The 16,685-nt window shown below is 45.5% G+C and overlaps 1 protein-coding gene across 1 annotated transcript in view; it reads right to left on the bottom strand.

Moving 5' to 3' along the window:
- Positions 1 to 445: 445 nt before the first annotated feature.
- The window catches only part of CAMK4 (calcium/calmodulin dependent protein kinase IV), a 290,358-nt gene continuing 274,118 nt past the window's right edge, over positions 446 to 16,685 (bottom strand). Inside the window, exons 8-11 of the mRNA XM_056138994.1 lie at positions 13,006 to 13,081; positions 10,498 to 10,624; positions 2,348 to 2,500; positions 446 to 895 (exon numbers count right to left, since the gene is read on the bottom strand). Coding sequence (XP_055994969.1) covers positions 446 to 895; positions 2,348 to 2,500; positions 10,498 to 10,624; positions 13,006 to 13,081 — 806 coding nt within the window. The remainder of the gene's footprint in view (positions 896 to 2,347; positions 2,501 to 10,497; positions 10,625 to 13,005; positions 13,082 to 16,685) is intronic.

Raw genomic sequence — 16,685 nt, 5'->3', positions numbered from 1 at the left:
AACATTAATGAAAAGTAAAATTGTGGTGGTTGCTCATGGAAACAGATCTTTTACCTAGCATCAGCTGATAAATCGTTGAAAGCAATCACTGCCTTGGGAAGAAATCCAAAGAGGATAAACAAGGTTTACAAAGCAAAAACATGTTTACCTCAAATGTGTGCCACTGATCCCTGAAAATGTACGTTTTTTTTAAAATATTATCTTGTGTTTACTTGCAATTTCAAATTTAACTCATCGTATTAAGTATCCATAACAAACCACAGAAGACACTATTTTTTTCATAAAGCAGTCACATGCATTGAAGTTAAATTACCAACTGATATATATGTATTATTTTGCACCTCAAAACAGAATCACAACAGTGCATATCATGCTTCCACACTTTCTTTGCTGAAAGACAAAATGCATTAAATGCAGAGATTTGGTTTTAGCCAAGGACTTTGGCTCAGTCCTCGGGCAGGACCACCTCGTTCTGCTGGGTGCCAGCCCCCAGGGCAGGCTTCTCCTCGCTCTTGGCTTCCTCCACAGCCCTCACAGTTACCAGGCCCTCCTCCTCCTCCTCCTCCTCCTCCTCCACTTCCTCCTCCACCGCTTCATCTTCGTTGGCATCGGCTTCCTTTATCCCGTCCTCTGGTGTCTCGGGCACCATGCTGGAGCCTTCAGCGGGATCCTTGGCCCCTTCAGCGGCGCCTGCCAGCGGCACTGCCACCCCCTCGGGAGCCCCCGAGGCCCCCTCTCCGGGCACTCTCTCTCCTGGAAGAGCTTCCACATCTCCCCCGGCGGCGCTGAGGAAGGCAGATGGCTCCGGGCTGGCCTTCTGGTTCTCCTGGACGCTGCTGTGACTGCTGCTGGCACTGCCCAACCGGGAGGAGGCCACCACGGCCTTCACCGCCGCCTGACGGGAGACAGAGGGGCAGGGGTCAGCTCCGGGAAACCCAGTGTCAGAGTCCCCCTCCCAGGGGCTGAGGAGAGCCGGTGGGAGGAGACGCTCCAGCAGGGACTCACGCCACAGCCCTGGACCCTCGGATGACCCCAGGCCCACCGGCCAGCACCTCCAGGCCTTTAACAGTTTGTCCATATTGGCCACATACGTCTGTGGTCTCGGGGCCACTGACCATTGTTTATGACCCTCTCACATGCCCTCCCACCTCACCCCCCAAAAAACCTACAAAAAACACCTTGTTTGGAAAATGAATAGCAAGATCTCTTTATTCACAGACTAGTACATTTAATCTGGACAACAAAAAGTTTTCATGGTTGTACCCATAGTCTAAAAAATTTAGATTCTACTTCTCAAAAATGTTTGTATTTGTTTTTATGAAACGATAGCTCTGTGGAAGTTCATAGGAATTACGATAGGGATAAATGGGTTCAATGGTTCAATTTATTTTAAAAGCCAGACCAAGGTAACTATTTCATCAGGGTTACTTAAAATTAATCTAACAATGAGACTTTTAAGGCTTATTTACATCAGTGGGTTTTTCCTGCTCTATGATCCTCTGGCCCTGAACACTCTTTTGAACCTTCGACATTCTCTGTTATCCTTGCACTTAAGCACTTAGTGCTAGGCCTAAACACTACCCTTTTGTTAGTCACCTGATCCCCAGGGAAAGGATGTTTTTATTGAGGCCAGATAAACAAAATTCTATTCTACATAGGCCTATTAAAAAAATATCTATTTGGTATAAAAGTTTCTGCATCATTTGAATTAATGCTGACAAGTATGGTCACTATTGATCTATATTACTAAATATGGCTTTTGCATTAATTATTTTAATTATACTTTTAAATGTGTAATTTTCACATATTCAGAAAGATGGAAATGTCCCGAATAAATATCAGTTTCCTAACAATGAGAAGCAATGAGAAGGTGTTTGCTGGGTGATTAAATCTCAGGATAATAGCGCACTCCCTTTGTGGGGGGCCCCAGTGTTGCCCAGAGAACCTACGATCCTCAGATTAGTGGGCTCAGGGTTCAAGACAGGATATGGTGTTGCTTGGCGCCTGCAGTGCCAGGAGTTTCCTGGGCCACCTCAGCCATACTTTGAGGCTGCCAGGACTGTACCATGGGATCCCAGAGTGCTGGGGTTCAGACTGAGGTTGGCCCCTGCGAGGCATAACCCCTCACTCCCAGTTACCGTAGCCCCTGTATGGCAAGGAATCCTATGAGAGATTAAGCTGAAGTAGCTTCAGACTACATGGGGGCTATGCTGTTGGGACTTCACGGTAGGATTTTCCAGTATCACAGGATAAATAATAGATAAGGATGCTAGGATCACCTTTGACAGTTCAGAAAAGAGAGAACCACTTTACAACATTAAATGAAACAAGTCATGCACCATCTTGCCTTAAGCTTGCGCCTGGCATTGAATTCCTGGAGCTTCTTCTGAGCAGTGTCCATGTGGACAAAATTGGCTGCTTTCCCGGTGACCCACGGGTGCTGGAGGGCTTGGAAGGTTGTTAGCCGTTTCTTGGGGTCCAACACAATTAACTTTTTAACCTGAAATGACAAAGAATCATAGACTTCGGAAGGATGTTTTTATGGTTACCTGGGCTTGCCCCAGTCTTATTCTATTCCCCAGTGGAAATAGGAAATATGCTTTAAAACACTGGCTTATCCCGTGGGGCCCCACTGGCTACGAAGCACCCCACAGCAGCAGCTGAGGGACAGCGCAGTCAGCCTGGTGGCCAGTGGACTCAGACACAGGCCTGGCTTGCCTGTGCCGGGGCGTTGTCTGGACAGCACAATCTCGATCATTCTAGGCTTTATGATGCAATCACTTAGAATTCAGAACTTTGTAGCATCTCACTGGAGATGGCATCACCCTTACTTCCAGCATCCTTTCCCTGGGGATCAGGTGACTAACAAAAGGGTAATGGCATAACCCTTAGAGTTACAATGCCCAGCATTTCCTGACTCTGCCAGGGAATGATTTTTTTCCCTCTAATTAATACTATTTTTTTTATCCTTTGATGGCACCAGGGAGTAACTAAGTGCTAGAGGGGAAAAAAATCAGAATCAAAAGTCACAGTAGGCTAGGCAAGGCAGCCATTCTGGCAGATTTACTGCTCCCTGTGAGGATGAGAAAGAATTGAGTGACAGAAGCTGGAAGCTGGGAGGAGAAGCCAGGCTGGAGTCGGGAAGCATCCCCAGCCAGGGCTGGCTCCTCCAAGCTCGTTTTTGTCCCCAGTGAAGAGTGTTTCATATCCTGTCATCAGAGCTTGATGAGGCCAGGGAGCCTCAGCTGTGGACTCGCTCTCCTCAGACATGAGATGGGTGAAGAGGAGGGTAGAATCTGGATGGGACATAAAGTTGTCGCTTATTCTAATCTAGAAATAAATGAACAGGTCATGTGAAGAATAAATATCGGTTTCTTCCCTAACAGTTGCAAAGCGATATGTGTCTTGGGTAAAGGACCTTGGCTCCGCTGGCATCTGAGGGGTTGAGGTGATTAGGAGCAGAATGCCAGGGAATAATGAAATCTTAGAATCATCATTGCTCTCGTCTATCGCACATAGGGTCAGCAAGGCTGTGCAAATGGCAACTCATCTTTACAACACTTAACGGTTAGGCATTCCTTACCCATTTGACAATCATTCTTTTCCTCTTCCTCATCACTACCACAGTGTAATCATGCTACAGAGAATTAAGAAAAGTCAGTCTATCCCCAAATGGAAAACTCTGTTACTCTTCACATCTGTAGATACTGATGCACTCAGTTAAGAAATTTCAGTGCTATCAGGTGACCTCAGGATTCCACCACCAAATCTGGCCACTGCTCTGTGTGTGCCCCTGACAGATTGGTTGCCCCACGAACTGACTCTTAGGCTTTGCTGGAGACTGACACAGCTACCAAGCAAACGTGTATGAAGCTGTGAGCTTCCTTTGTTCTTTGTAAGTTTTATAAGTTACCCAATAGAGCTACCTTAATGAAGGAACATCACAACCTCTTAATAATTTAATTTTTATTTGCAAAGAAAAGAAGAGGGAAGAGGGATAATTAAGGAGCTATTGTTACATTCATTGGTGGTAGTTACTTAACATGCATTATTATCCTTAACTCTCCCAACAACATAAAGGCAGGTGCAGTATCATTCCTGATAAGAAATGTAAAGAAAACAAAGGTTAGATAACAAGCTCAAGGTTATGAAAAAGGGGACTTGAATTCAGGCATGTCAGATTTTCAAGTAATGAAAAAGGAAATCCAGAGGCAAGGAAACAGCAAGGAAAAAAAAACCCAACCGTGGGAAGGATCAGCGGCGAAGGGGGCAGAGCCAGGCCCTAGAGGATATTCAGGGACCACAAGGGCACAGAGATGTGAGTTTCCTATGCAAAGAATTACATGCATCATCTGCGTGTAAATGCATGTACATCTTTGTGTACATGCAATGCATGTGTGTGCATGTAACTGGTGGAGGAAGGAAGAGAATTTGATAGAGCAGCAGAGTGAAGTAGCTGACAGGGAAGTGAAGCCCAGTACATGGGAAAAGGGGCCAGAGGACATGGTGTGTATGGGGTGCTGGGGAGACAGGCTCCAGAGCCAGCATTGGACATACCTCAGTGGACACAATCTCAGCCTGGGCTCTCAAGCAGGAGAATGACATGCCTTGACACTAGAAGGCCCTTGTGCAAGGAGCACTTGAGCAGGGCACCCCAAGGGACCAGGAGTCCCATTGGGTTGTTGTGGTGATAACCCAGTGATCCGGGATGGCTGAGACAAGGAGATGGATGTAGGAGATGGGAAAGTGCAGGGCCTGAATTGGGGAGAAGCTGAGATGACAGACCCAAGCAAATACACACGGCATATTTCTTTTCATCTTTTTTTCTTTTTTTCTTTTTTGTGCTTTTTGGGTCATACCTGGCCATGTACAGGGGTTACTCCTGGCTCATGCACTCAGGAATTACTCTTGGCAGTGCTTGGGGGACCATATGGGATGCCAGGGATCGAACCCAGGTCAGCCTTGTGCAAGGCAAATGCTCTGCCTGCTGTACTATTGCTCCAGCCCCTTCTCTTTGTTTTTGTTTTGTTTTGTTTTGTGGGCCACATCTGGCGATGCCCTGGAGTTACTCCTGGCTCTGCACTAAGGAATTACTCCCAGTGGTGCTCAGAGGATCATAAGCAATACCGATGATTGAACCTGGGTGAGCTGCAAGCAAGGCAAATGCTCTACCCAAATGCTCTCTTCACTTGGGCACAAACATGGCTCATAAGGGATCGATCTATTTAATGAAAGGATCTGATAATAAGTCAGGAAGTTTGGGGGCAAGAGAACAATGGCTAAGGGGTCTGAGTCCTGGATGCTTGATCATGAATGTCATTCTTCAGGAAACTGTGTGATGGCAGAGGCAATACACTCTCTCATGCCACAACCTTGTATGTGGGACAATCTTATCTATTGATCTTAGGGCTCCTAAGATCCCTTGGAGATTCAACCATTAGAGATTCAAAACTCAGTCTTCTGGTTTTTCTAACATGTTTTATTCTCTGGAGGACTGATGCCAAGTGTTTGCCTCATAGTACATCCCCTTAGTGTACACTAAGTGAGCCATGCCCTAGGGGCACTTTCTTCCTGAAGACAAAGAAACGTTAATATTCACTGAGGTGAGACACCCTGAAAACAAGCAACACAAAGCACTGCTAGCTACTGTTACTTGTGTGTAATGCCAGCTGACCATAATACTTACCATAATATTATTACCATAATATCATATGAATGGAATGTCAGGGAGCAATATTGGTTTATTCAAAGCATAACCAAATCTAGTAATGGCAGATCATATTTCAACAAAATTCTGGAAAATTTTGTTTGGATTCACCAATAATATCTGTCCTCATCAGCCAGGCTCTATAGCGACGAGGAAGTCAGAGCTCATTAATGGCGCAGTGATTCTCTGTTTGGGAGTCACCCAGTGTTGCTATGGGCTCGGTATTCAGGATTCACTCCAGGTCATGCTCTGTGCTGGGGACTGAAGCTGGGGCTCTTGCTGCAATCATTTGTAATTTGTGATGCTGAGATTGTTAACATAAATGTATCATTGTCATTATTAATAAGGGAAGTGTCTTAGTATCAACTGTTTGGTTAAAAGTTCAATAAGAAGGAATATAATACTTTATAATAAACAAATATGAAATAATTTTTCAGGTTTGAGAGATAGCTCACCATAGGTTGAGCACAAGGTCTGCATGCAGGAGGCCACGGTTGTATTCCTGGCACTGCATGGACACAAGAGCACTGTCATAAGAGCTTCCTAAACTCCTGAGCATTGCTAGCTATAGAATCCCTGTTGGAGTACAAGGAACTTAGGTTGTAAGGTCCCTTGGGACCCCGAGGGAGATTCCAGATTAAAACTCTACTAATTAGTAACTCTCCCTTTCCTGGCCCCTCCCTAGTAGAGCTTTAAAGTGAAACCATGGCCCTTCCTTATTGGGATGTAAATTTGGAAACCATTTGTTGGCCCTTCCTTATCTGTTACCTCTGTTAGGAACTTTTCCCTTATCCACCTCCACCAGAATGCAGGAGACATATGTTGAGAATCAAAGGGAACAAAGAAGATAACCAAATGTCCGAGTTACCAGATGCCCACTAGCCACAATGCCTATGTACGTAAATGCTGATCTTTGAATCTATAGGCTAAGGAATGATGTACTTTTAAATGGACTGGTTAAGAAAATAGGAACTTGAGTCTAGTGCCTTAGACCACTCAAGTTCGATTCCTCTGCCCCTCTTGGAGAGCCCGGCAAGCTACTGAGAGTATCTCGCCTGCACGGCAGAGCCTGGCAGCTACCCCTACCCGTGATGTATTCGATATGCCAAACACAGTAACAACAAAGTCTCCAATGGAGACGTTACTGGGCCCGCTCGAGCAAATCGATGAACAACGGGAGGATAGTGACAGTAATAGTGATAGTGACAGGTTAAGAAAGTATATGTTGTTACAAATCTATTGTCTATAAAATGCGTGGGCTTTGCTGTAATGGCCAGTGAAGGCCTATATAAGATCCCCTTTGAAGAAGTTCAGGGTCTTGCCTCACCTATCTGACCTGCGTGTCTGTGTAGGAGGCTCGACCCTGGCTAGCCAGTCTCACAATAAACCTTGCTTGCTGTTTGCAGTCTCTGGAGTCTCTCTGTCGTTAAAGGGAGATCACAATCACCATCCTAACAAGGTTTATCAGGTTGCACCCATCACAGTGCTCTGGAGTCATTCCCATTACTTTATTTGTCTGTAACTACTGCTTTGTGCTGCTCTCTTCCCCAACCAATTTGTAAAGTCGGATCCTTCTAGGACACTTAACTTATACTGTAAGTTAATATTGCCTTTCTCCTCTCCTTATGTCTTTTGAATAGCTTACTTTAATGCAATGCCCTTTCTGTATAGATACAGGAAGATAATTAATATTATGCTTTGTAACTTAGGAGTTAATTGGCTTTGAATATTATTCACTCCTGGGCATCTGCTTTCTCAACTTAAGCTTCAGTTGCCCTCCTTCCTAGTGCCCCCCAAAGCAGGGTCCCGACGTGGGACTGGATGGAACCAGGGCAAGTCAGTAAGTTATGTGCTACCCTGGCATCGAAATGGGCCAAACCAAGGTGCCATGATTCTTAACTATTTAACTATAGTTAACTTAACTATAGTTAACTATAGGTTAAGAGCAAATGCTGTCATGATCCAAAAGTAATGATGAGACTAGGACCCTGCTAGGAATCACTTAATAATCACTTAACTTCCCATTATTCGTCGATTTGCTCGAGTGGGTGCCATAACGTCTCCATTTGTCCCTGTCGCGTGCTAGTGTAGCCCAATGGCATCTGTTCACTCTGGGAACATGAAGAGCCTCAAACCGATTGTTCATGATCTTGATGAAGAAGTCTGACCATCTGGTAGGTGGGCGGCTATGCGGTCTTTTCACATCCCGTGGGATCCAGTCTGTAACAGCTCTAGTCCAGCGGTCTTCTTTAAAACTCATTACGTGACCAGCCCATCTGATTTTTGATACCTTGGCAAACGAGACAGCGTCCCTGATTCTTGATCGTCGATGGATGTCGGAACTCCGGATTCATTCTCTCATTTGAGTGAAACGTGATATTCCAAGCATAGCTCTTTCAATTCCTCTTTGGGAGACTCGAATAGCATTCTCATCCTGTTTACGTAGGGCCCAGGTCTCTGAGGCATATGTTAATGCAGGAAGAACAGTGGAATCAAAAAGATGTGCCCGGAGCTGGAGGTTCTTCGTCCTCTTAGCTATTTCTTCGACGTTCCTGAAAGCATTCCAAGCCACTCTCTTCCTCCTGCGCAGCTCGGGTGCCAGGTCATTTGTCATGTTGACTTCTCGACCTAGGTACACATAGCTGTTGCATTCGGAGATGGTTGTTCCATTGAGAGCAAAAGGGGCATCAGGAACAAGGCTGTTTCTCATAAACATTGTCTTCATAAGATTCAGCTCTAGTCCTACCTTTCCACACTCACGGTCAAAGTTGGCCAGCATTTGTGCCGCTTGGCTGATGTTTGGTGTTATTAAAACAATGTCATCAGCAAAGCGGAGGTGGTGTAGTTGCCGACCATCTATCTTCACTCCCATTCCTTCCCATTCCAGTCATCGCATGATGTTCTCGAGGGTGGCACTGAAGAGTTTCGGTGAAATGGTATCACCCTGCCGCACCCCTCTCTTTACGTTGATGATCACTCTCTTGTAGAATGGTGAGATCCTGGTAGTGAATCCACAATACAGCTCACGGAGGATCTTGATGTATTGGGCCTGAATGCCCTGATTAGCTAGGGCTTCAATGACCGCTTCAGTCTCAACAGAATCAAAGGCCTTCTTTAAATCAATGAACGTTAAACAGAGTGGCATCTTGAACTCTCGAGAAACCTCAATGAGCTTGGTTATCATGTGGATATGGTCGATGGTGCTGAATCTTTTGCGGAACCCGGCTTGCTCGCATGGTTGTCCTTCATCTAGTGTTCTGCCAATCCTATTTAGGAGGACTCGAGTGAACAACTTGTAGATGACAGACAATAGGCAAATCGGGCAATAGTTGCCAATGTCATGGATGTCTCCCTTCTTGAACAGTAGTATGGTCCTGCTGGTTTTCCATTGGGACGGAACCTTGCATTCAGACAGGTAGCGAGTGAAGAGCCGAGCCAGTGTATTAGTACTGACGGCAGGTTCTTCAGGTGTTCAGGTCTGACCTTGTCTGGGCCAGGTGCTGTTCTTTTCTTTACTGACGAAATGGTGTGTCGGATTTCGGAAGGGAGAACATTGGGAACGACATATCCATCCTGTGGAATTTGGTATGTCGGCAAGTGGACATGGCTATCGAAGAGATTTGAGTAGAAGTCATGGATAATCTTCTCTATTGCTGTTCTGGAGGATGTGATGGATCCATCAGGATGTCGGAGGGCAGTCATCTTGGTCTGCTAGGAATAGGAAAGACTATCTGGCCTGAGCACTGTAGTCTGAGATTGAGATGGCTCTAGGAGAGCAATTCTATAAGCTTAAAGTATTTCTTACTCTGTCCATACAAAATGATTTATATTATGTATGCTTATATGTTGGTTGGACAAGGAAAGGAGAAACACACCCAGGGAATTCTGTTCTGGGGTGGGTTGATCTGCTAAATGAGAATCTGTCCTAGAAGCAGATTTCCCATGTGTCCTGACTAGCTTGGATGAGACTGAACATTTCTCCCCTTCAAACTGCCTTCACTAGATAATTTCAGTATATTGTAAGAGGCAGCTTCCCTTTTCTCTCAGTAATCTCAGGTGCTAGCCAGGCCTGATCTTTGGGATGTAGATTCCCAGCTCTATCCAGGCTAGTCTTTGGGATGCAAAGCTCAGATACTTGACTTTGGGATGTAGATTCCAAGCTCTAGCAGACTGGTCTTTGGGATGCAAATCCAAGTGCTTGTAGCTGTGAAAGTGCTTGTGAAAGGTTTCAGCCTTGGTTTTGTATCTTCTTTCCTGAGGCCAAGATTACTGGCCTGTGGATGTAAAGAAACAATGTGTGTTTTGCCACCTCAATGTTCTTTCTGTAACTTCTTTTGATAACATCACTGTATTGCACCCTTTAGAGGTACTATGATCTATATAAGGGAGATTTCAGGGCTCTCTGTGGGGACAAGTGCTTTAGAGAACCTGGGAAGATGTGCTGAGAGAACCGAAGAGACAGGTCTGAGAGAATGGGGACAGAAGCTGAGAGAACAGGGCATCCATGACATACATTTCTTCCATGTAATAAACTGCTACTAAGACTATCCAGCCTGGCCCTCGTTTCCTTCCTTCGCCTGACTATCACCATCGACCTCCCTGGAGAAAAGATATTGCCTGAGACTACTGAACGCGGGTGGCGGGAGAGATAGGCCGCTGCAGTCCCTTTGCCCGTCCTTTTTGTGTGTTTACACAAACCCCCACCAGAAATTACTCTGTCCATCAGTTAGTTAAAACTAAATGTAGATAACTTTATGTAATTCTATTGAATTTCTTTTATTTGCACTTACCAAGTCCTTGGCATTTAGAGATACTTCATCCCACCAAGGGGAGATAAAATAATATTCACAATTCAGGATTCTTCTGAACATGAATTGGTCACCTCTTTCATCATAGAATGGCTCGAATCCACAAAGTCTAAAGGGATAAAACAGAAATTTAAAAAATCTTTAAAGCTTAAGCACATTTTACAAGTTTTCACAGAAATCCAGAGCTGTCCTTCCTTCATATTCAGCACAAGTGTGGAGCTGTTAAGATCACCTTCCTGGAGGTGGGCTCCCAGGCTCAAGGCCATGTGGGCCCCATCCTGGTCCACAGCAGCCACATAGGCATCTCAGCCCCTGGGCTGGGCAGGACCACCGTGGGGGAGGGGGCTCCAAGCCTTCCCTGGAGTGCTCTGTAGGCTTCAGGGCTCTGGGGCATTTAGAGTTCCAGATTAATTCCTGAGCTACTGCTCCACCCCTTCAACTGGGCCCCTGCAACTCGTTTTTGATTGAGTAAACATGAACTCACATATTTTGGAGATAATAATAAATACACAAAGCAATTCAGGATTGCTACAAAATGTTATAATAATATATTTATGATTTAAAGCAAAAGCAATGATCACCAACAGTTATAGGCACTATGACAACAAGTTTTCAGATTTTGTTTTCAATAGGTATTAAGAAAACAACACCAATTTATTGAAAAGTTGGAAGAGTTGAGAATTTGAGAATAAATACTGTAAAAGGTGCAAAGAAAATGTTTCCAGCCATTTTAATTTAGACTCAATTTTGAACTTCCCTATGGAAATATTTACATCCCATTCCTGTTTAGATTTCAGAGTGACAGAACTAAAATTTCTGTCAGCCAGCCAGCCTTTTGTTTTGTTTTGCTTTTGGACCACTCACAGCGGTGCTTGGTGGCCTCCTGTGGTGTTCAGTCTGCCTTGAGGGCTGCAAGGTATCCCAAAATGTCCTTCTTCATACTCAGCAAAGTGTGAGGCTGTTGGGTTCACTTTCTTGGACATGGCCTTACCCCTGTAAGGCACTAGGGACTCTCTTTGGAAACTTAAGATGAGTGAACAGAAGCAACCAGTAAGACAAGTGCTCAAGAATTACCAGTGTTTTACTGCTTAATGTTTGCCATTTGGGGGATCTGGGGCTTGGTCACACCAGGTGGTGCTCAAGGGTTCCTCCTGGCTACTCAGGGATGACTCCTGGCAGGCTTGGGAGCCATAAAGGATTCTGGGATCAAACCAGCTGTATGCAAGCAAGAACCCCGCCCTCTTATTGCTATAACTATTGTTCCAGTCATGTTTTTACCACACCATAAATTTACATTGATGTTTTGTCCACCATCCTAACCTTGGACCAAAGACAATCTAGTGATAAATGAATTTTAACATGTATGTTCTGTTTTAAAAAGCCTTTAGATAAGGGTTGAACTTCACAGTTTTGCAAAAATAGTTGTCATAAAATCTGCAGTGGCTCTTCAGTGATTGTGTACCTCAGCTGTGTAAACAGTTGCCTTGGTGATGTTTCACTATTTCCCCATCATCTCCCCACAGTCTCAGTACCAGCATGTGGGAGGAGGGGAAGAAGAGGACAGTGGCCCAAGAGGAGGGGGCGCATGGGCTGCCATGGCACTGCCAGACCCCATCTGTCCCATGCTCATATACTGTAGACTCGGGGATCATTAGGGACCAGGAACTGGGATGGCCAGGGCATGCGCTGCACAGGACAAGGAGTGGGTTTGTGTGGAGATGGACTAAGACCAAATCTGTCAGCAAACATCCTCCTTCTGGCGGCTTGCAATGAAAACCCACAGTGCTCAGCTGCTGCTCCCCTCTGCACTCAGGGCTGCTTCCGAGCTGTGTTCAGGAGACCAGGCAGTGTGTGTGGTCGAGCTTGGGCCTTTTGTGTATGCAGCAAGCACCCAGCCCATGGGCTCTCTCTCTCTCCAATACCCAACCCATGGGTTCTCTCTCTCTCTCCAGCACCCAGCCCATGGTGTTCTCTCTCCAGCACCCAGTGGACTTTCTATTCAGCACCCAATTTTTTCCTATGGTTTTTTTAGTTTTTGGTTTAAAACTTTGATCTTTGACAGCCAAAGACAAATGGGAGACAATTTGATAGACAAAGTACCCTGAGAATGTTCTAGATCATAAATCTATCCATTAAGAGGCTAGCCATTTACCCTTTAAAAATAATTGACAGGACAATTATTCTGGTGTGATGTAAATAAATAAGAACAAGTTTGATCGTTGAACTTCAATTCTTATTACCATTAAATAATAACCTGTTTTTCCCAAAATGGTACACCACCCAGCAGGACGATATGTAGCAAAGCATGGGAAACAGTGATGGCCCAACGAAAATTACAGAACAGAAGCAGCTCCTGCCAAAAAAATGCTGTAAGTACATTAGATATATCACATAAAATTGCAGAGTTGAAAAGCAATCTTGTCTTAATGGCAATTATGGTCCCTAGAAATAGCACAGCAAGGAGACATTATGAAGGCTTTCTCCACTTACAGGATGTAGGTGATCACCCCCACAGACCACATGTCCACCTCGGGCCCATAGGCACAGCCTCTCAGGATTTCAGGTGCTGCAGGAAGAGGAAAACTTTTGTTAAATTGGACTATCAATCCATCACCCACATTTTAATAAGAAGCATTAGGTAAAAAATAAATTCATTCACTTTTCCCGAATCAAAGTGTAACACTGACAATTCTTGTCATAAGTTATAGTGGCCTATACTTAGGATACATAAAATTAATGCTATTAACTTTAACATGCTAATATGCTATGCGGGAACAAGATGATTCTGCTCAAACTAGGCAGAAGAGTTATATCCCCACTATGAGGATCCTGGCCTTACTTCAAAGGGAGCTACACTGAGGGAGCAGAAGAGAGAAATGAAATTTGAGCAGAGTATGGCAGAAGATGCAGGGTTATGCAACCTTGAGATCTATATTTGCTGATGTACCACACACCCTTGCATGTGTGTCTGGTCATGTGCGGGGAGCAGACCAGGGCAGATGGTGAAGTGGGAGGAACTAGGGCTGGGAGTGGGGCACAGGAGCCAGGAGGCTCTACAGCATGTGCACTGACAGGACAGAGTTCTATTCTGAACCTGGCCTTGGCTGGTTGGGGAATGCAGACTGAAAGGTCTCTGTGTCTACAAGGCTGAGCCTTAGTCCTGCTCCTCTTTGTGCAGATGGAGCATCTTCTCACCCAGGACATTATTTTGTGGTTTAGTATAGAGTGACCTTTCATGGGTTTTCTTTTCTTCTTTGGTTTGGTTTTGGTTTTGGGGTTACACCCAGTTTTGTTCAGAACTTACCCTGGCTCTGTGCTCAGGGATCAACACTGGCAGTGTTTGGGGGAACAATTTGCTATGCCAGGGATCAAGTCCAGGCTGGCTGACTGCAAGGCAGACATCCTTCCCATTGTTCTCTGCTCTGGTCCCCAACCTTTCATGTTTTTGTTACATCAGAGCTGTGAAAGCAGATGGTTAGCTGGGTCTAGCCACATGGACTAGGACTAGAGGTAGTATTTTTCTGCCAAACTGTAACAAAGGAGGGAAGGAATGTGAGAGCTCCCTTTCAGTATAGCATTATGGCTTGGGGCTAGAGCCTAGAAAATGATCTAAAAAACTTAATGAGAATATGATAGGTACTTGGAATGCTGAGGAGTGAGATGGAGGGTGATGCCTAGCTCCCTGGAGGGAGGCTGTGGGGTCAGAAGGCCACTCTCAAGTGCACAGGAGGCTGTGTCCACTCCACAGATGGGCAAGGGCAGTGCAAACTGCCAACATGAGTAAAGGAAGGAAACCACCCTCAGGCGAAGGGGCACAGTGGCTTTCCCGTCGCATCTTCCCAGATGGTGTCCCCTAAAACAGGCAATGGAGTGTCGGCATCCTGCACTCGGAGCAACGACTCAGCGAGATGTGCTCTTTAGGAAACCATATCTGGAGCCAAGAAACGTTCTCACCTATAGACACATTATTCCTAGAAAATCTTCCTTTTAATGCTTAATTAACATAATTAAGAAAAATGCATTGGCAATGCCAAAGCCATCCCGTTGCTAAGGTTTGCTTTTATTGTGGGGGACTCTGGGTCCCCCAGAGGGCTCTGACAGGCCTCAACAGCAGCACAACTCCCACACACATTTTGTTCACCAGACTGTGAAAGAAATTCAGAATTGTCTGGCTGCCAATTTCAGGAGGCTGCTGCCTGTATGTGTCTGTGTCTGGTCCCGGTGGGTGTGGGTGTGACAACAGGCGGATGTGGTTGCCTTGTCAGCACTCCAAGCCAGTCCCACGCAAGACTGCACGGGCGTGACACACTGCACGGCCCACACTGATATTTAAGCAGAAACACAGAAATAACAGCAGGCCAAGTCCTTGACAACTCCTGCTTCCTGGGCTGATAACCTCAGAGCTAAGTGAAGTAGGGATGATTAGCACCAAGCTTCCTTGCGGTTTGACTGCCTGCCACAGTAACAGAACATACTATCTGGCATGAGTGATGGTGGCTCTAGCAGCATCAGATCAACGAGCCACCCCAGAGACTGCACCACACCCCTGGCTCCATCAGTGCCCGCTATGCATGCTGCTGGCCTCTCCCTCCCAGGCTGCCTGCTGCCCCTCTGCCCCCTGGCCCTGTCTGGCTGCTGCCTCCAGACCACAGACACAGTGATAATACAGAGAAGCAAGTGTTCGGATTCTCAGAACAGGGCATTTGTGTTTCTTTTTGGTTGGGGCCTGCACCCGGCACTCTCCAGGGGCTGCTCCTGGACATGGGCTCGGGAGTAACCCCTAGCCATGTTCTGGGGACAGTGTGTGGTGTCAAGGATTTTTTGGGGTTGGTCCCACAGAACGCAGGTGCCTTAACTCTTGTGAATGTCACGAGACTGTGTCTCAGTCTCTCATGGACAGAGCAGTGCCGGGAGGACTGCAGTATTTGCAGTGTCTTCCTGTACAAACTGACAGGACACTAGACCTGGAGGGAGACTCAAACAGCTGATGACCTCATAAGGCATGCTGCTGCAATACGAATTGCCTGGTGGTGTGAAAAGCTAAAACTTTACAAGGGGGCTGGAGAGACAGTGCAATGGATGGGGAAACTGCCTTGCACAGGCCGACCTGGGTTCCATCCCTGACACCCCCTAGAGTCACCTGAGCATCTCAGGAGTGATTCCTGTGTGCAGAGACAAGAGTCACCCCTGAGATTCACTGGGTGTCACCCCAGAAAACAGAAACAAACAAAAAGACCCCAAAACTTTACAAGATGAGGCTACCCAAGACAAGGATCACAGGTAATAATCCTTGTGGACTGATCACAGACCCAAGCTCTGCAGGTTGGTGACAATGATGAGGTGAACCGGAAGTGACAGTGTGCTCTAGGGCACACTGGCGGTGGCACAGTGAGGTCACTGTGTGCACCAAAACTATCAATCAACACCCAGTTGTGGTAAGGGCTAGAGGAAGGAAGACTGTATGAGAGGTGACAGGGACAGGAGTAGAGGGTCACAGGCATCTCACTAGCAGGGACATGCAGCAACTCTGTACCCTAATACTACACACTTAAACACTACTGCGATCCTACTACATAAACCATAATCACAAAATATATTTTTAAAAGATGTAATATACATAGATTTATACATACACGTATATATACACAGACACACACAATCATATAAAAGATTAAATCCTATCATTTAACAGCCTGAATGCAACTAGGAAGTCATGTTTAGTGAAATGAATCAGAGAAAGACTAACATCCAAACATAATTATTTCACTTGAAACAAAAAAAAATTAGACTATAGATAAAACTACTGGTTAGCAAAAAGGAATGGGGAAGGGTGGGTAGCTAGGCGAAAAGTCAGAACTGGTCTTCCGGTGCTTAACTTAATATTCAGGCAGTGATGATCAGTGGAACACGCATGAAACATACAGTGCTATAAATGTTTCTTCAATTAAAAAGTAAAATGAGTAAAATAATCTAGCCCTTGAGGATCCTTCAAGAAATTGGAATGGATTCCATTTCATCCAAAAAAACCCACTGCATCCAGCTCTGGAAATCATCCTACAATAAAAAGAATCAGTGTGACTGACCCCCTGTTACCATCACGTCCTAAACTACAGACCACTGTCTTCCGTGTGTTCTTCGAGCTGATGCATTGGTCACTGTCCGTACTTTCA

This window comes from Sorex fumeus, unplaced genomic scaffold, assembly GCF_029834395.1.
Source record: "Sorex fumeus unplaced genomic scaffold, SorFum_2.1 ptg000131l, whole genome shotgun sequence".
In the NCBI taxonomy this organism is placed as follows: domain Eukaryota; kingdom Metazoa; phylum Chordata; class Mammalia; order Eulipotyphla; family Soricidae; genus Sorex; species Sorex fumeus.
This window is presented reverse-complemented; position numbering and strand designations above follow the sequence as displayed.